The sequence below is a fragment of the Saccharomyces kudriavzevii genome, assembly GCF_947243775.1.
Source record: "Saccharomyces kudriavzevii IFO 1802 strain IFO1802 genome assembly, chromosome: 7".
In the NCBI taxonomy this organism is placed as follows: domain Eukaryota; kingdom Fungi; phylum Ascomycota; class Saccharomycetes; order Saccharomycetales; family Saccharomycetaceae; genus Saccharomyces; species Saccharomyces kudriavzevii.
The window spans coordinates 97,278-115,850 of record NC_079278.1 but is presented as its reverse complement, the minus strand read 5'-3'; the positions used below and the strand labels follow the sequence as shown (position 1 = coordinate 115,850).

At 41.5% G+C, this 18,573-nt stretch overlaps 12 protein-coding genes across 12 annotated transcripts; 4 read left to right on the top strand and 8 right to left on the bottom strand.

Annotated features, from left to right (window-relative positions):
* Positions 1-240: 240 nt before the first annotated feature.
* Positions 241-1,482, bottom strand: SIP2 (Sip2p; the record flags this gene model as incomplete). The annotated part of the gene is made up of 1 exon (XM_056227805.1): positions 241-1,482. One exon carries the CDS (start codon positions 1,480-1,482, stop codon positions 241-243), a length of 1,242 nt encoding a protein of 413 aa, XP_056087590.1.
* A 378-nt stretch (positions 1,483-1,860) lies between these two features.
* On the bottom strand, positions 1,861-3,012 carry MIG2 (Mig2p; the record flags this gene model as incomplete). Its single annotated transcript, XM_056227804.1, has 1 exon — positions 1,861-3,012. One exon carries the CDS (start codon positions 3,010-3,012, stop codon positions 1,861-1,863), a length of 1,152 nt encoding a protein of 383 aa, XP_056087589.1.
* Positions 3,013-4,467: 1,455 nt separating this feature from the next.
* On the bottom strand, positions 4,468-5,136 carry YPT32 (Rab family GTPase YPT32; the record flags this gene model as incomplete). The annotated part of the gene is made up of 1 exon (XM_056227802.1): positions 4,468-5,136. One exon carries the CDS (start codon positions 5,134-5,136, stop codon positions 4,468-4,470), a length of 669 nt encoding a protein of 222 aa, XP_056087588.1.
* Positions 5,137-5,330: 194 nt separating this feature from the next.
* Positions 5,331-6,410, bottom strand: NCS6 (Ncs6p; the record flags this gene model as incomplete). Its single annotated transcript, XM_056227801.1, has 1 exon — positions 5,331-6,410. The coding sequence occupies one exon, from the start codon at positions 6,408-6,410 to the stop codon at positions 5,331-5,333; it is 1,080 nt and encodes a 359-aa protein (XP_056087587.1).
* Positions 6,411-6,560: 150 nt separating this feature from the next.
* Positions 6,561-7,487, bottom strand: VAM7 (Vam7p; the record flags this gene model as incomplete). The annotated part of the gene is made up of 1 exon (XM_056227800.1): positions 6,561-7,487. One exon carries the CDS (start codon positions 7,485-7,487, stop codon positions 6,561-6,563), a length of 927 nt encoding a protein of 308 aa, XP_056087586.1.
* Positions 7,488-7,699: 212 nt separating this feature from the next.
* SKI8 (SKI complex subunit WD repeat protein SKI8) lies at positions 7,700-8,893 on the top strand (the record flags this gene model as incomplete). Its single annotated transcript, XM_056227799.1, has 1 exon — positions 7,700-8,893. The coding sequence occupies one exon, from the start codon at positions 7,700-7,702 to the stop codon at positions 8,891-8,893; it is 1,194 nt and encodes a 397-aa protein (XP_056087585.1).
* An 830-nt stretch (positions 8,894-9,723) lies between these two features.
* Positions 9,724-11,076, bottom strand: CLG1 (Clg1p; the record flags this gene model as incomplete). The annotated part of the gene is made up of 1 exon (XM_056227798.1): positions 9,724-11,076. The coding sequence occupies one exon, from the start codon at positions 11,074-11,076 to the stop codon at positions 9,724-9,726; it is 1,353 nt and encodes a 450-aa protein (XP_056087584.1).
* Positions 11,077-11,749: 673 nt separating this feature from the next.
* On the bottom strand, positions 11,750-14,173 carry KIP3 (tubulin-dependent ATPase KIP3; the record flags this gene model as incomplete). Its single annotated transcript, XM_056227797.1, has 1 exon — positions 11,750-14,173. The coding sequence occupies one exon, from the start codon at positions 14,171-14,173 to the stop codon at positions 11,750-11,752; it is 2,424 nt and encodes an 807-aa protein (XP_056087583.1).
* A 626-nt stretch (positions 14,174-14,799) lies between these two features.
* On the top strand, positions 14,800-16,185 carry MDM34 (ERMES complex subunit MDM34; the record flags this gene model as incomplete). Its single annotated transcript, XM_056227796.1, has 1 exon — positions 14,800-16,185. The coding sequence occupies one exon, from the start codon at positions 14,800-14,802 to the stop codon at positions 16,183-16,185; it is 1,386 nt and encodes a 461-aa protein (XP_056087582.1).
* An 80-nt stretch (positions 16,186-16,265) lies between these two features.
* On the bottom strand, positions 16,266-16,523 carry BOL2 (Bol2p; the record flags this gene model as incomplete). The annotated part of the gene is made up of 1 exon (XM_056227795.1): positions 16,266-16,523. One exon carries the CDS (start codon positions 16,521-16,523, stop codon positions 16,266-16,268), a length of 258 nt encoding a protein of 85 aa, XP_056087581.1.
* Positions 16,524-16,708: 185 nt separating this feature from the next.
* Positions 16,709-17,563, top strand: NIF3 (uncharacterized protein; the record flags this gene model as incomplete). Its single annotated transcript, XM_056227794.1, has 1 exon — positions 16,709-17,563. The coding sequence occupies one exon, from the start codon at positions 16,709-16,711 to the stop codon at positions 17,561-17,563; it is 855 nt and encodes a 284-aa protein (XP_056087580.1).
* A 233-nt stretch (positions 17,564-17,796) lies between these two features.
* EDC1 (Edc1p) lies at positions 17,797-18,324 on the top strand (the record flags this gene model as incomplete). Its single annotated transcript, XM_056227793.1, has 1 exon — positions 17,797-18,324. The coding sequence occupies one exon, from the start codon at positions 17,797-17,799 to the stop codon at positions 18,322-18,324; it is 528 nt and encodes a 175-aa protein (XP_056087579.1).
* Between the last annotated feature and the right edge of the window lie 249 nt (positions 18,325-18,573).

The following is an 18,573-nucleotide window of genomic DNA, read 5'->3' as shown; positions in this document are numbered from 1 at the left end:
AGAAGTGGCGATTTTGTCGTATTTTCAGGAAAGGAAAAATAAAGGTCACGCGACTTCCGGGTATCAGTAACGTGTTTAGTGACAATAATAAGCATTAAGACATTTGAATATTATTACTGCAATCATTATATTATTTACCTTGGCACATATGCTCAGGCTCAGCAGGGGTCGGAGCCGGAATCTATAGCCCGCTAAAAATATCTACAAGAAAATCATGTTTCAAAAATACAAGTACGGTGTTCATGAAGACTCTATGGGTGTGTAAAGAATTTGTGTGACGTATTTCTGTTTGTATCGAACAATGGAGGCCACACAAAGGGTGTTATGTTTTATGCTGCTCGTTACGAGATGATTGAGCACCACATGATTCGGAATAGGTAGCGCACCTGAGTTGTTTTCGTTGAATTGGTCCTGTGTCGCATAGTATTTATTCAAGATGACATTTTCAAGCTGAGGGGGTAATTGGGGCGGCGTCAGCCATGACGTGTCATTTTGATTTTGCTCTCGATCCAATGTGTAATAATACCGTTCCATTACAGATGGGTCGGTGAACACAGCGGGAATGTTCGTGGTGTATTCCAGCGAAGGTTTTGGGGAAAGATCTTCATGAAATCTGGTATACCCATCCCCAAAATCGTCCGGATCCTTACCGATTTGAAGGGCAATTGAGGATCGATCGCTGGTGGGTGGCTGCATGAGATATGCTTTCTTGAATCTTTTTTTATCGTCTGTCAATTTTTTTTGTGGCTGCCTGACTTCTATGTAATTGACAAAATTTCCCATCTGATCCGTAGCCGTGGGCAGGAAATCGCTAACTCTAAGCTCATTGTCCACTATAAACCTAAATCTGTGCGTACCTGGAAGCAGCCTGAGTTTAACATGAAACAACCCGTTCTTGTTAGCATCAGGTATCAAGCCGATCATTTTCCTCCATTTGGTAAACGAACCGGTCACGTAAACCTTCGAACCGCCTTGCTGCCACCTGATTTCCACCGGTACCATCAATGAGCTCTTGACTTCAGTCTCACTTTTCGATGTTTGCTTGCCACGCTTTTGTTGCCGTTCCACAGGCTCTTCTTCGCCTGTGGAGTTGTTCTCAACGCTGGGGTCTTGTTTGGGATCTGTAGCCTCGGAAATAACATCCTCATCTTCATCAACGCTACTAGAGGAAGACCCAGAATCGATATCTACAGCATTCTCCTCTACCGCCAACTTCGGCATGTTAGGCTCGTCCTCATCACGTAGCAGTAATGTGGATGTCTTCTTCGTAATAGACCCTTCGCTTGATGGCCGCACTCCGTCTTTCAAATCTGAAGAGAAATTCAAGCTCATCTCGGCAACTTTCTTGCATACGGGATCCATTTCTTGCGGTTCACTGTCTTGAGCCTTTCCGGCATTTTCTGCAGTCTCAGTCATGGTGAGTTTGTGATTCTTCCCACTGGCTTGATTATGGTAAGCAGGTTGACTTGTTATAGTACCCATAGAGAATTCGCTACTCTCACTACTCTCACTACCCTCACTACCCTTGGAAAAGGATGGAAGGTTTGGAACCTCTTTATTTTCCATATCTAACGTGTGTATTTATTCTTTCCCCAGAAGATTTTGACGATCCGAAAACGCAAAGTAATTCGTAACTCGGTCCAAGGGAGCAAGACAAAAGACGGATACCGACCACAATTCTTTGGGGAAATGTGGTATTCTGTGGTTTTTAATTTAAATACGATTGTCTCAAGCAATGCTAGTGCGTGATATGCAAGTTTATCTATTTAATTTATCTATGTAAATGCGCGTTATATGCTAATTTCGTTTCATGACAGTTCATTAGAGGGAAAATGGTGACAAAGGAGACGTTGCCAGAAGTCAAACATCCTTGGGACCATTGAAGACATCAATCTGTTTCAATAGGTTGCGTACAGGCGGTAGTTTAATGCCTGACAACTTCTTTCTGCCCTTCCTAGACTTACGAACTAGTGATTCCTGCTCGTCATCGTTGCTACTGCTACTACTGCTGTTGTTTGTATCCTCTTCCTGTTCTTCGGGAATCTCAAATTTAGCTCTTTCTCTTCTGGTTTTAGTGGTATATCTATTAGAATCCAGATATACAGGATCGAATTCTTTGCCCATGGCGAGCTGAGAAGGAGCATTGCTGAATGGTAAAGAAATGGCGCTACTGCATGCTGAGGTATGGCTTGAATCACTTGGTGAAGATGGAGATTCTATTGCGGTAGAGGTAGCACTTACAGGGGTTCTTCTTTGTAACGTAGACAATGCAGATACAAGGGAACTTGCAAACGTCTTGTTTTGCTTGGCTATGCAAGGGCTGGCAGTTTGATGCTGGTGCTGCTTTGGGATGTATTGCTGATGCAAATATCCGTCATTCGGAGAATTTGGCACCGAGCGAGGGGTATTTACACGAGCATTCATATTCGAGAAGATCGATGATACATCGCTATTTGATTGCATCGAACCAAGGGAGCTCTGGAAGGAAGTGAACGATTGCGATGGGGCTGGAGTGTATGTGGGGAGGGGCATGGGTGAGGTGGCGGGCTGGTAAGAAGCAGCAGAACCGTGCATAGGGGCTGAATGAGCCATGATTGGTATCATCATGGGATGCACTGCGTTTGGCGCGTGTATGATGTTACCGCCACCGACGGCTTGCATATTGATAGCCATATTTGCCGGAAGGACTTGCGGTATTGGCTGGTGGATTATCATTCCCGATGCAATCGTAGGAATTCCATTTACAGTCAAAAAATCCTGTTTCTGTATGCTGGATTTCTTCAGTCTCCTTTGAGATTGTCCCGTATGTGTTCTCATGTGTCTTTTTAGTTCGTCGCTTCTACTAAAGCTTTTCCCACAGCCAGGAAATGCACAATGATGAGGTTTTTCACCCGTATGCGTTCTCAAGTGTCTCTTTTTATGCTCTAACCGATGAAAACCACGATGACAGGTGTCACATCTAAATGGTCTGTTTTCATTATCTACTGGGAAGTTAGTTTGCTTTTTAGGCATTTTTTTTTCTTTCTTATTTAAGTGTTGTGTGTTTCTATATACTGAAGGTCAACGATCTTAACGTTGATCAAAATTCAACACACAAAAATAAGCCACCCAATGACAAATTCACGCAGGTCAAAATACAAGTTGATGAACAGAATTTAGGGTACATCGCATTAAAGACAGGTTCTCAATCGCTTATATACCAGGAACGGTTTTTGGTCGGGAAAGATTTTCGGAAAAACTTTCTCGAACGGAACATTTGCCGTTTCCTCGTACGCGATTTTTCTCAGCGGCATATAATTTAAAGTTGCGGCCTCTGTTTTGTGGGTCCTCCGCGGACGTCTCCGCCGGATAAATTTTCGGAAGAGCCAAAAACGTGGAGGCGGGGTTTCTTATCCCGGCTTTTTTCTGTCTCGTATGAGCCTATCAACCACAGGGCATTCATTATACGTTAACGTCAATGGGAAATAGGGGAAAGTTAACTAGCGTCAGCTCCGCGGGGGAGAGCGAAACAGTAAGGCACTACATCTACATCGCCACAGCTCATTGGGTCATACCTTGGGAACGACGGTCGCTTGTAAATCTATTTGGCTAAGATCATCGTCTCATTATTCTATATTTTTCAACTCACTAAATACAGTGGCTATTCTGGCAAGGATACAGGATGCACTCAACCAGGCAGCTCAGAAGCCATCTGCAAGAACTAGAAACCGTATTATGCTTTTCTGTTTTCGCAAGTGGGGGAAAGGAGAGGAGGGGGGGAGAAACGTTTTTTTACTTTCTTGGAACCGAGAATGGTAATTCCCGTAAACAGAATGAATTTACTTTATCGAGCGAGACTTTGCCCCGAAACACGCCTTAGTGCGTTTGCCGAATGACAATATGAAAGATGAGAGACTAGTAGACCAATTTGAACAGAAAACAACCAGAAAAAACTTACTGGTAGAAAATGAATCATTCTCGTACCCACCTCGAATACGTAAACAGTCTTCCTTCCCCTGCTTCCCCTCATCTCGCCTCGGATAAACTTTGAAAACCCGCGATTTCGGAAAAACTTCCAATATAACCATAATGAAAATTCCGTCCGCGCCGGCTCGTGAAAGTACGTAAGGCGTACGGACGCAATAGGTGGTTGGAAGATACTTCGGGGTACTATTAGACGGCCAGTTATTGCTCAGATCCGTGGAAAAAACACACACGTGTGAGTGGGACCGTGTAACGACAGAAAAGCGTTGGCAGGAAATATTCATATTCTTATCTTCGGCTATAGCAGGATGCGGGCGTCCGGAAAGTAGAACGTGTTCATTCAGAAGACGTACATGAGGCTCTTGTATTTACTTTTTTTCTTGCGATGAGGGTCAACAATAAATAACTTGAAAAAGGTGTATGTACTTGATTATATTTATAAAACGGATTATAAGTAGGCAGAATATGCATGAAACCATGCGACCTTTGAAGGGCACAAAACTTTTAACAACAGTTACTGGATTTTTTCTTCTTGCCTTCATTTGGTGCCGGTGTTAAACTAATGGTAGGGCCCTTTGGACCGCCATTAGAACCTCCGTTGTTGGTGCCCGACCCGTTTAAGTCTACCTGATGTTTGCTTACCATTTGGAAAATGGCCACAATTAGTTCTCTAAACGCCCTATCTACATTGTCACTATTTAAAGCGCTTGTTTCTGTAAATAACATTTGATTTTCCATAGCGAAGTTCTTCGCTTCATCCGTTGGCACAGCTCTCAGATGAGCCAGATCCGATTTATTTCCTATCAACCCGACAGCAACGTTGTCGTCTGCGTTTTCTCTTAACTCGGTGAGCCAATGGTTGCAGTTCTCGTACGAGCTCGATTTGCTTATATCATATACTATAAGTGCTCCCACTGCACCACGGTAGTAAGCAGATGTGATAGCCCTGTACCGTTCCTGCCCCGCAGTGTCCCAGATCTGCGCTTTTATCTTCTTGTTCTCAACTTCAATGGTTCTTGTCGCGAATTCTACCCCAATCGTAGATTTGGATTCGATGTTGAATTCATCGGTGGTGAACCTCGACAACAAATTCGATTTACCCACGCCGGAGTCCCCAATAAGAACTATCTTAAACAGATAATCGTAGTCGTACCCGTAATCTTCGTTGCTCATTCTCGGAAAACAATGTGCTTAGCCCGCTATGTACCACCACGCTTTCCCTCTTTTTCCAGTGCGTACCTGGTAACAACCAGCTTTATTGCAGATTCATTTATTTGTCCTTATTGTGTTGCGCGCTCTTATGGAGGCCGCGCCGTACTATATTATATTATATTATATTATACCATATTGTATCGCTATAAGCTATATCAAAAGCTGAGTTTCTCCAACGCTCTCAGCTTCAAAGCTGCACTATGTGTGGAAGTATCATTTTCGATAGCCACTTGAGCTCTGCTTTTTTCCAGTCCCTCCAGCAACATGCACGCCTTACAAATGCTATTCGACGATAGATATCCACATTTGGTACACCTATTGCCGTCAACAAACTTGACGACTCTCTTCTTAGCGTTCGATTTTTTGGCCTTCAAAGCCAAATTTTCGCCACTTTGGATGATATCTACAATACAACTAGGCCTTACTGCCTCCAGGTTCTTCATATATTCTCGCGCAGTACCTCTAAAGGCTTCTGGTGCATATGTACATTCGGTAGAAAAGTAATCGAGCTTCATGTAATGCGCATACAGCACGATCTCCTTCTGATAAGAATATTTGAATGGTTTTGATCTCTTGATAGGAGATCCGCTACTTTGTGTGATGATCGCTGTTGATTTCTCCAGTCTTGCTACATCGCCACGTAGGATATTCATTAGCACCGTCTCGGCCATATCATCAGCATTGTGACCGGTGACAACGTGTGATATCCCTAGCTTCGCAGCACCACGGTCCAATGATTGTCTTCTGAAAACACCGCAATAAGTGCAACTGTTTCTTATCCCCGCAACAGATACGATCTCGTCCATTGTCCAGTCGTAGAGATCCTTGAAAGAGAAAATCTCCAGAGGAAGTCCATACTGCTGTTGGTTTCTCTTCACTGTGGCCAAAGAATCATCTCTGTATCCAACAATCCCTTCGTCAATGCTCAGCAGTACAATTTCTATACCATAATCGTGACGGTCGTTCAATAGCTTCAACATATGCGCCAACACCGTGGAATCCTTACCACCGGATGCTCCCACAGCTATTCGTTCTCCCCTTTGAAATAGACTGTTCGTCACAATCGTATTGTGGATCTCCGTTTCAAATACGAGGCAAAAACATTGCTTGCAAAGTTTAGATAGATTCTTAGGTCTTTTAATAAGAGCCTTTCTCGAATGACAAAGTTCACACAACTGCGAGACCTTCACTTTTGTAGGCCTATTCACGGGATCTGAAGGTGCACTAAACGACATCACGCTTCCCTTTGCTGTGCTGTGACCGTTACATCTCATCTCCAAAATTTTTCAACTTTTCATATTTTCATTTTCTTTTTCTTTTCTTTTGCTTATTAAGGTGGAAACAAACGCCCTCGTAAACCATGATCTGGCCAAAAAAGTTTCTGTTTAGGCACTGTTATTGAATTGCCTGGCCCTCCTGTTAGCCATCTGCAACCTCCTGCCCGTATTGTCGACGTCATCTTCGAGGGCCGTGAGCAATTCGTTTTGCGTTTGCAGTTCTTCGTTCATGTCCAAGGCTAATCCACGTTGGGCCTGGATAATCCGGTGCAACGCGACCAATTCCTGTTCTTGATCGCGTACCATTTGTACCTGCCCCTGTTGCAAATCGCTGTTAGTTCTCCCTTGAGAGTCTGTGTTTGAAGATGTTTCTGCAGCGGCGACCCCCAGAAGCCGTCCTCGGTCCTGTGTGGTGTTCGCCACGCCAATATTATCACATTCTTTGAGTAACGATCTCAACAGAGCAGCGCGACGGGTCACTTCCGTTCCCGGAAGTGACTTCTTTTGCACATCTCGTTCTAATCGTTCTCGTAATTTGTGCAGCTTTGTGCGTGCTCTTAGTACTCTACGTACACTGGGCGTATCATCACTTTCCTCATCTAAATCTAACTTGACATCTCGGATCAACTCATCCCATCTTATTTCGTCATCAGCTTCTTGACGCTGTTTTGGTTCCTCCTGAGAGGCCTTTGCTTTGGACAATTGCAAGAAATTTTGTGCGATTTTTGTGTCTCTCCATCGAGAATCAAAACGATCGTTGTACAGCTCATTGAGAAACCTTTCTAGCCCAACACGTCTTTCGTCAATCATTTCTGGATCGTCATATCTTCTTTTCCACATTTTGTCCAGCACACTGGGCTTCTCAGGGAAATCGTATGGTATGGAACTCCCGATTTGCTTCTCCAATTGTGTTTTCAGTCTCCAGAACTCGGAATATCTCTTGTAAAAAAGCTTGGTCGGCGTGCTGATCCTGTATAAAACGTATTTGGGTTTGATGTCAACACCATCCACATGTATCCTTAGCTTGTCACTCATTTTGCCTACACAGCTGGCTGCTATCTTATACTTGCGTAGAACATTCTTATGGGTCTATTGTTTGTTTTTGTTGTTGACCAAATTATTTATACAGATTCTATGCGAAAAAAATATAAAAAATGCAACGTAAAGATGGAAAAACTTGGCGACATTAAATAGGTTAAGAATGGAGATAACAGGCCATAAAGAACACTTAATCGAACATACTTGAAATGTCAAAAGTGTTCATCGCTACAGCAAATGCAGGCAAAGCTCATGAAGCCGATATTTTCTCCGTTTCAGCATGCAATTCATTTACAATAAGTTGTTCCGGTGACGGGTACTTGAAATTATGGGAAAATAAACTATTGGACAACGAAAATCCAAAGGATAAGTGCTACGCTCAGTTTGTCCATAAGACTGGACTACATCATGTGGACGTATTGCAAACTATCGAGAAAGATGCATTCGATATATGCCTTGTCGCTACCACTTCGTTTTCTGGCGATGTATTCTTCTATCGTATCACTAGAGAAGCTGAGACTAGGAAAGTTCTGTTCGAGAAATTGGATCTACTGGATTCTGATATGAAGAAGAACTCTTTTTGGGCGCTAAAATGGTGTGCCTCGAACGATAGGTTACTATCCCATAGATTAATTGCCACAGACGTCAAGGGTACGACTTACGCGTGGAAATTTTACCCGTTTGCAGACGAGTCTGGCTCTTCAGCACCGGATTGGAAACCCACATTACAGCTACAAGGCATCATTGAGTCACCCATGACTCCAAATCAATTTGCTACTTGCGTGGATATCTCCGAGCGAGGGCTAATCGCCACAGGCTTTAATAACGGTACCGTACAAATTTCAGAGCTGTCTACACTACGCCCGTTATACAATTTTGAATCTCAACACTCTATGATCAATAACTCGAATTCCATAAGATCGGTGAAGTTTTCCCCTCAGGGGTCCCTATTAGCCATTGCACACGATTCAAATTCATTTGGTTGCATAACTCTATATGAAACTGAGTTTGGTGAGAGAATAGGTTCTTTATCCGTCCCAACACATAGCTCACAGGCAAGTCTTGGTGAATTTGCGCATTCCAGTTGGGTGACTAGTCTATCGTTCAATGATTCTGGCGAGACATTATGTAGCGCCGGGTGGGATGGTAAATTGAGATTTTGGGATATAAAAACCAAGGAAAGGATTACCACGTTGAATATGCACTGCGATGATATTGAAATTGAAGAAGATATTTTGGCTGTTGATGAACACGGAGATTCATTAGCTGAACCTGGTGTCTTTGACGTAAAATTTTTGAAAAAAGGTTGGAGGTCTGGTATGGGAGCTGACTTGAACGAAAGTTTATGCTGTGTTTGTCTAGACAGGAGCATCAGGTGGTTTAGAGAAGCTGGTGGCAAATAGTCTTTAATATTGTTTTTGCAAATTGCATGTACTCATATAATCATATCATTCCTTTTCATTCATAAATAAAAATATTGCAATATTAGGACTACAATAGTGAGTGCGGGTGATTTTTCTATAGCTCCTGCCAAGATTCCCATCACATCCGCCGCAAATGAATTCTTTGGAGCTGTTCTCATTTATTTCAACTGAAGGTAAACGATGCTGTCAGATAGCACTTAGCATAATAAAAAAAGAGGATTGGCTCGAAGTAAGAAAAAAAAAGTAGGTTTTTTATATGTATTTCTTAGATATTGGAGAAGAGATAGACTCAATACTTACATATGTATATGTGCTGAGAACTTGAAAAAATTAATAACAAAGTAAACGAAAAAAATGGTGAATAAAGGAAAAAAAAAATTGTGAGAAAATATTAGAATTCAATTCTTTTTTTTTTTTGATTTGCATTTTTTATGGTTTTAATTTCTGTCATGAAATTTTGTTTAATTTTTGATATTTTTTGATGTTTTTTTATTTTTTAGTAAGAGCACTCACTTAAGAGGTCCATATAGAGATTAGTAATAAAGAGTAATGATAATCTTTCTTCTTTATTTTAGTTTTCAATTTTTTTTCTAGGTTTCCATTTATTTATAAAAATTATGTTTTTAGGTTCTTTTCAATTTTTTCAATTTTTTTTATTATGTCGTGTTTCGAAAGCTTTGTTTTGCACATAAGAGGAAAATAATAAAGTAATGAATTAGAAAGATAATCTTGAGGTAGAAAAAAAGGGCGATACGCTTGATGAAATATCAGGAACATAAGAAAAAATGGCGAAAAGAAGGTGAGATTCACTAATATACTGCCGAGTACGGAAAGTAGTTTCGTTCAAATCTTGAATGATTCACCGAGTCATCCATCGACTTCCAGCCAAGATGATGGTTGTAAGACTGATGAACGCGAGGTGGAGGCAATTGTGGAGCGGTAGGTAAAAATGAGTGTTGCTGTTGTTGCTGTTGTTGCTGTAGTTGTTGATTACTGAAATTGTAAAAATCGTAATCAAACTGAGTTTCTGAAATGGGTGAAGAATATATATTGGGGAACTGTTGATAGTAATTCTGTCTTGGTTGGTTGTAATTGTAGTAATTGTAATAAGAATTTGCTCCAGAGAAATCGGATCTTGGATTACCTTGATAGGAGGGCGATGAAAACATGTTATTTGACATCAGCATCGGGGTTTCATAATTGGAGACTGGAGATAATGGATTGTTCGTGGAAGTTGGCTTCAATGTAAAATTTCCATTTCTCGTATCACCAACATTGATAATCGGTGACAGCAATGTAGGTGCCGTTGTAATGGGTTTAAATTGATTTTGTTTGAAAATTTGAAAACTTTTCACGAACTCATAATAGAGAAACCCATTGTCATACAATTCCCAATTGAATATTTTCAACCATTGTCTCTCGAAATCATTAATAATACCTATGAGTATTCCTGTTGCTTGCGACCATGAGCTATTGGTAAAAGTTTTGTCATCATTGAACTTGTTCGCCAATATAAAGGCAATCATGGTGTTTTGATAAATAATATTGATTGAATTACCGCCAATTGAATGAATCCCATTGGATAACTTATTGATATATTTGAAAAGATAATCGATAGCCAAAAAGATTGTAGCAGAAGGTAGTCTTGTTGCATTCAATACAGAGGATATACCCTTGAAGAATAAGTCAGTCGTCTGATCATCAATGCTATAGTTGGCATTGAAGGCAACAAAGGCGTTTTCCATGATGAATTTTGACATTATAGATATATCGTAATCCAGGTTCTCACTAACGCCCCCGTTTACTTGGTCAGATTGTTGGTTTCCATCTTGAATCATCTGAGCCGGAGGAGGAATAACATTATTGTTATTATTACTAGTGTACATTACGCCCGGAGGGGGAAGGATAGGTGGCTGTTGGTGCTGTTGAAGTGGTGCAGGTAGAGGATAATAGTTAGAGCTTGGCTGGTTGAAATAACCTAGAGAAGCCATGGATGGTAACTGAGTATGAACCGATTGAGATGGAACATGTCCCAGATATTTTGGTGGTTGCCTAGCGATATTAACAGCGGGAGCAACCGAACCTTTTGGAAAAGGCAGGTTTATTGGATAACCATTAGAATTACCGAGCGTTTCAGGATAATACTTGAAAGTACTGGCCATTTTTTGTACGAAAGGGGAGGGTAGAGATGGGGGTTGAAGACGAATTAACTCAATAACTGTCTCGATAATATTAAAGAAAAAAAAAAAAATTCCTTGTAGTGTATAAGCTAATTGCTAATAGAGCTAATTTCAAGCGTGTAAAACGAAGTGTCTTCGAATGCTGTAAAATAACCCCACTGAATATACACAAACACACAGAAAAGGTGAAAGCTAACAAAAAAAACGAATCAACGACTCAAAGGCTGGCCCTTAAGTACTGTAGTCTCTGTAGAAACAACGGCAAACACGAGAATGTTAACTTTGTTTAAAAGAGTCTCCTGAGAAACGATTTCTTCTAAATTGGGTCAATAAAGGAAATTAACCCAGAAAAGGCTTTAAAGAAAAAAAAAAGGAAGAAAAAACGAGAACGAGAATCTAGTATATGATCCTTGTACGTTATTCTTAAAGATCAATGATTTGTGGTGCTTAGTTCTATCAGAACCTATCAAGAATAAATTTGATACGTCAAATGACTTAGAGCAATATCCTCTTTGGACCTTTTCTCGTGCCAAATTAATTGAAAAAAGAAATTAAAGAAAATTTTTTTCTGTCACCCGGAGAATCCGTAATGAAAAATCAGCATAGCGCAGATAAGTAGAAGTATAATTAGATAGTTTTACGTACGATATGTATGTTATTTTTTGGCAGTGCCTAGAAGGCTTTGGTGTGTGAGAAGAGAGGAGCGCATTTTTCTTCTTGGTACCGCTGTAGAGGCGGTGAATGGTGTCGAGGGGCCCTGCTCATTGAATGTGGTATCTTGCATGCTTACGTCCACTTCACCTGCAGTTGCATCTTGATCTTGATCTGCCTCTAATCCTGGTTCTTGTTCCAGTTGCAGCTTCGCGGTGGGGCTAGGGCTGGGGCTTGGGCTTGTCCATTTCACTTTTTTGTTGGGGAACTTTTGTCGTTGAAGGGTCTCGGCGGGGGCAGCCAATTCGGCTGCCGTTGTATTTTTCATGCTTATATTTGTGCTTGTGAAAGTATTGCCAGGATTGGCAATGAAATTTTTGGCAAACGATTCAAATTCTTCGTCAATATGTACCAAATCTTGTATTATGAATTCTATGTCGGGGGTCCTGTCCATTAACCATTTTGAAAGAAATTTGAATCTGGAGTTCAATCTAACATCAGAAATTAGTTTCTCTGTCATTATAGATGAGTTGACCAAAATTTCGTTTCTTTGCAGTTCCGATATTTGGTTGAGGCATGCTTCCAGGTACACCAGGTCGTAAGTTTCGTCCCAGTCTTCCATTTCTCTCAACTTGTTCAAGTCAATAGAGTGTACCTGTTGTATGACAGAATTCAATGCATCAGTTTCGTCGAACTTTACTTCTAGCTCGTGTATCTTATTGAAAAGCTGTTCGCTGATTAATCTGCAATTGCTTATCACGGGTTGCATCTCCGTCCCTATTCTTTCCTCTTGTTGGAACAACAGCGTTAAGTTATCTACTTCCAGCTTGACCATTTGCAAAAACCGTCTTTTGCAAAGTATTAATGATTTTAAGATCTTTGCTACTTGATATGTTTCCACAGTGGAATACGTTTGTTGGACATGGTTAATGCATTCGTTAATGGCTAGTTGGATCTTCTCTTTGTTTAATTTGTATTTTGTTAATTTCAGAGAAATCATCTTCTCTTCACGTTCACGTAGTTCCTCAATTTGTCTCTTCTGCTCTGTTATCATTTTCAAATATGATCCCACGTGTCTACTCAAAGACTGCTGATTTCTAATGATTTTGGTCTTGATCTCTTTAGCACGGTTTGCATATTTTAAAGTGTTCAACGTTTCGTCATAGTGGGAACTGCTGGGCGAGATGCAAACGATCATAACCGTCTTACAATTGCCTCCTAGTGAAAATTTTAGAAGTCTCGTTAGCTTGGAATCTCTGTAGGGAATGTGGCAAGTCCTGCTTCCATCATTTAGGCATAAAGCGTTGATACAATTGCCCAATGCCAGCAGTGACCTGTTTATGTTGGCACCTTCGTGTAATCTTATACCACGGTTTCTCGTTGCGGAGGCTCTTTCGCTCCCAGCTAAATCAATTATTGACAGCGTAGCAAAAGTATGTTGCGAAGTCAAGTCCACGAGTTTATTAGTCTGCATGATGTGGATTTGGAGCACTGAATGTGAACGCGAAGATACTTCATTGGCCTCTGTTGGGGATGTAGTTCTGTTTATGTTCCCTTGGACGACTAAATCCATGACATCCTCCACCGTGGTCGGGTGATGGTATGACAGATTCGCCACTTTGATGTGATTTTGTGTGTCTTCTCTTATAACCAGTCTTTTGGAAGGTGTCTCCGGTCTCAAAAGATCGCTTATCCTTTCATTGTATATTTCCAAGTAGGATAGTGAAATCTCGAAATTTTTTTCATCTTTCAGGTCTGAAATCTTATTGAATAGCTCCTCCATGGCCAGAAAGATGATTCCTGGCTGTGAAGGGGTACCACTCACCGTATATGTCTTACCGCAACCCGTAGCACCGTAAGCAAACACGGTACTATTGAATCCATCCAGTACGGAATCCAAAAGTGGACTTGTAGTTTCCTTGTAGACACGGACTTGGGAAGAGTTCTCATCGAATAGTTTATCGAACACAAATTTAATTTCACCACCGTGTCTTCGGCGTTGCGAGGAAAATTTGTTCGTGGCTCTTCTACTGCTGCTGGAGGAAGCAGTGGCTTTAGTGGCACTGGAATGCATAGAGTTCAGGATTTGATCACTCACTTTATTCAAGGGATTTCTATCGGCGGGGTCGAATATTAGCATTCTATCGTCCACACAATCCACAATGTTGCGTATACCTTCCGGCCTAACCATTTTCCTTCTCAGGAAACTGTTCCTTTTGCTCCTCGTAGAGCCTTCATCACCGTCTATGTCTATATCGGAATCGGAATTGGCGCTCATGGGCAAAATCAACGACGAATCGCCCAATCCGGGGAAATTGGCTTCTGCACCACTACTCTCATTGATCAGCCTTGTCTTTTCTGTAGACGTAAAGGGTCTTACTCTTATGGCAACTACTATGGAGGACTGTCTTGTTTCAGGCACGTCCATCTTGAAATATGTCGATAAATGCACAGCTAGAAAGGATAATTAAGAAAGAATGGGAGAGAAAATGCAAAGGAACGATAATCAAACAATTAAAACAAGGAATATGAAAACTTTTAACGGAAACAAAGAAAACCAACAAGTTTGGGGTGCTGATCTAGAATTAATAAATTGCAGCGATCGCTGACGCGCAGACTATAAAATATGTTCTTTGTTCGGGGGGGGGAGGATGGTCTGGGCAATATATTGAATAACAATACTCGAACAACCACACTGAAATATGTACCTCCTCTCTTTGTCTTCGGAACAATATAATACAACTCTAAATCACCAAACTATGTATAATACACGTACAATAAACAAAACAAAAATGAAAAACACGGCTAGCACTTTTTAAACCCAGACCTAGGTTAAATATTTCTTTTAGTCAGGTCTACAGTTCATTTCGGCACTTTTCATCAGGGCTAGCAAATCACAAAACAGGGTATGAAATGGTAGATCAGGGCTAAAAAAAGGATGCTAGAAACAGTAAGGAAAGAAAGACCAATTATAAGAGTCATGATGGGCTTGCAGAGGACTCAATCCGTAATAACTACAATAATAGCTTTACCAATAGAAACCACGTTGTCACCATGTCATTTAGGTTCAACGAAGAAGTATTCGGCGACAACTCTTTCAATGAACGAATACGGGAAAAGTTATCAACGGCATTGAACTCGCCATCCAAGAAGAAGCTGGATATCTTGAAAAGCGGAATAACGGTGCAGAAGGTAGATTTCCCCACAACACCGCAACTAGAGATTCTGGACCTTGATATCATCACGCAGCCTAAGTCGCTGGCTAAGGGTATCTGCAAGATCTCCTGCAAGGACGCTATGTTGCGGATTCAGACAGTTATAGAGTCGAATCTCTTATTAATTAATGAACAGGACACCCCCGCTTTCACGATGCCACGGCTGATCAACAACGGATCGTTCACGATCCCTATAACGATGACGTTCAGCGCCATCGAGCTGGAAGCAATCACGAACATTTTTGTCAAGAACCCTGGAATTGGAATCTCGTTTAATGATGTGGACCTGGATTTCAAGTTCGATTGTTCTATAAAAATTCTGCAAAGTACCATCGAGAGAAGGTTGAAGGAGTCCATGCACGTCGTGTTCAAAGACGTTCTTCCCTCTTTAATCTTCAACACATCACAGAATTGGTTCACTAATCACGGCGAAGGCACTAGCACTATCCCCAGTAAAAAAGACCATCATCGCTTGCAGACTACGATGTCTAGAAATGTGATCTTGGACGGGTCCGATTTCCAGGAGCTTTCGCCAATAAACATGCTGCGTCTTTCGAGTATCGTTTCATCCAGGTCTACACTTTCACTGCACTCCAGTGTGATGAATTCCCTTTCTGCTATACCAGGGTGTCTGGAAAGGCAAAACTTGTACCGTTTCATATCAAGGATGCCGTCGCTAAATAATCACTACTCTTCGCCATCGTTGCTACCACCCAAATCGTCGAATGTATCGACGGAACAGTTGGTGATGCCATTTTACTGTTCTCACAATCTATTACCCAAGGCAGTGCTGGATTCGAGCAAGTATGATTTGCCCACTATAACTAAAATTCAGTCTCGTCTCTTTGATAGGAGTAATAGTAACGACGACAACGCTAATCCAAGAAGAAGAAAGATCAAATATAAGAGGACCCGGTCGCCCCTAATTCCGCAACCACAAGAGGAGCAAGATGTGAGCGACAGCACGGCCTTAGTCGAAACAGAAACGCCTACACCGATTTCAACACCAGTGCCTAAGCCTGAAGAGCAATCTCCGCCATATTTGAAAACGACGGTATCGATACGGGACAAATATGTTATACCGGAAAAAATAACGTTAAATTCCGACACCAAAAAGGAATCGCCTAAAATGAAGAAACCATTTTACTTCATAGGTTTGAATTCGCAAGATTCGTCAAATAACTGGAAGTGCGGTATGGAGGAGAGTCCTCCGCCATATCATTAGAAAAAAAGTACATACCCTCTTATGTAAATAACCTAAGAAAATTAAACAGTTTAGGCTAGAAAAGTTCGTTCGGTGACTCTTCAAACGACAATCTTGGACCACTCCTCCTCCGTGTAGCACTTGCAGCTAAAAGCGTGAATCTCCTCTAGCTCTTCCTTAACGGCTTTATTCACCGCACGACTTCTCATTAGTTTGTTCTTGCCTTGGAAAAAATCGCTGACCACCACAATGTCAAATGATTGACCACAACCGTACGAAAGATCCGTCACGATGATATGGTAAACTTGCGGTATGGTTGACTCAATCCTCTCGCGGAGCCTCTGTTCTGTAACGGACATCGTCTAGTGGGATTGGCGCTTTGTGTTCTTTCTTCATGTAGTTAAAAAGCGCCATTTCGCTTGTTCGTTACTTATTTTACATATATATATATATATATATATATATATATATATATATAAGACACCGAAAAAGCTATTTCAGCAACAGTTGGCGGTAAAAAGAGGAAAACTCCACCAAGCACATAATGAGTAGAGCCATTACTAGAGCACAATTGGATAAGGTCGTGCGTAGCATCACCAAATTCTACCCTCAAAAGTACGCAGATAAGAGTTGGGACAATACGGGTCTCCTCATTGATTGTTCCACCGGTGCCAGTGCGAACATTCAAGCCAAGATTCTTCTAACGGTGGATCTTACCAAGTCAGTGGCTCAAGAAGCCATGGATACTGACTGCAACGTGATCATCGCCTACCATCCTTTTATTTTCCCCAGTTGGAACAGGTTGAATCCTCTCACGAACCCACAACACGAGACAGCCATAAAGCTAATTCAAAACGGAATATCCGTATACTGCCCCCACACTGCAGTGGATGCTGCTCGCGGCGGTGTCAACGACTGGCTGGTCAACGGCTTGAACAACGGGGAGAACGTCGCAAAGTCCTATGCCTTGGAAACTGTCAGCGGTGAAAACGACGACATGGTCGGCTACGGTAGATTCGTAGAGTTCGGTAAAGACATTTCTTTGAGGCAGATCATTGAGAATGTCAAGCGTGCCTTGCGGGTTCCTCATGTACAAGTGGCATCTGCTGCCGTTCCTTCCACATGGGACCAAGTAATGATCAAAAAAGCTGCTATTTGCGCCGGAAGTGGGTCTGGCGTATTCAAGCAACTGAAAGAAGATGTGGATCTTTACTATACTGGTGAGATGTCCCATCACGAAGTGCTGAAGTGGAAAGAAATGGGCAAGACCGTTATTGTCTGCAACCACTCAAACACCGAGCGAGGCTTCTTACAAGACGTTATGCATGGGCTACTGAAAGATGAAGGTCTTGAGGTGCTTGTCAGCAAGAACGACCACGACCCTTTGACTGTTGTTTAGCTAGAGTAACTGTATACTTAATATTGCAAGCATTTCTGGTGCAAAGTATCGCCATATGGTGAGTAATCACCTTCACTCGTGTGAAGTGATATTGTTATATCGGGGAAAAATAACAAAAGTCTTCAAGAACAGGGCAGTTATTAACATGCACTATATTGAAAGCGGAGGCATTAGCAAAAGGTAACATAACCACTCTCAGCTTACTCGATTTACTCAAACAAATACTTCTAGGCATGTCGACGGATACCATGTATTTTAACAGCTCAAGGCTGTTGCCATCGGCTGGCAAAAACAAGACGAATAATCTTATCAAGCAAAAACCCAGAAATAATCGTGCGAGCGGGAATACTGCTAAGAACATAAGTAACAACACTTCTACCACGGATATACCACCTCCTCAAACCCTTCCCAACGGTGAAAAACCCAACTTCGGCCATTCTTCCAACAAGAAGCCGTCTTTTTACCAGAAGAAACACTCCTCGCCTTCTCCGCCCTCCTCTATGTCTTCTCCTGGTAAAAAGAACAGAGAACACAATAAGGAGGGTCCACGACAGAGCAACAGGAATGAAAGTCGTTTACACAGTCAGAATCTGAAGAACCTGCTTCTGAACCAGAAACAAACCCCTCATAACCCTCGCGGGATAATACCAATGAATTGCAATGGCAGTGCTAAGAAATTTAGCCACTCCTATGCCGGCTCCACTTTTGCCACCAATGGCCCAAGGGAAGCCAAAAGCTTGCCCAAACCAAGCTTCTTATGATAATCTCTTGGAGGGACTTTTTTTGATTATTTTTCTTTTTTTTTTTTTTTTTTTTTTTAATAGAGAAGTAATGCATGCTTTACTTGATATATATGTATACTATATACCAGTTTTACGTAATGCATTTGTTTGCTTTGGATCTGGTTATTCAAAGCTGTTTTTTAAATGGTCTTTTTCTCATTTTCTGGGCTAAGTTACCATTATGCTGAAGAAGAAAATTGAACATAGTGGTAGATAGTAAATAAGAAA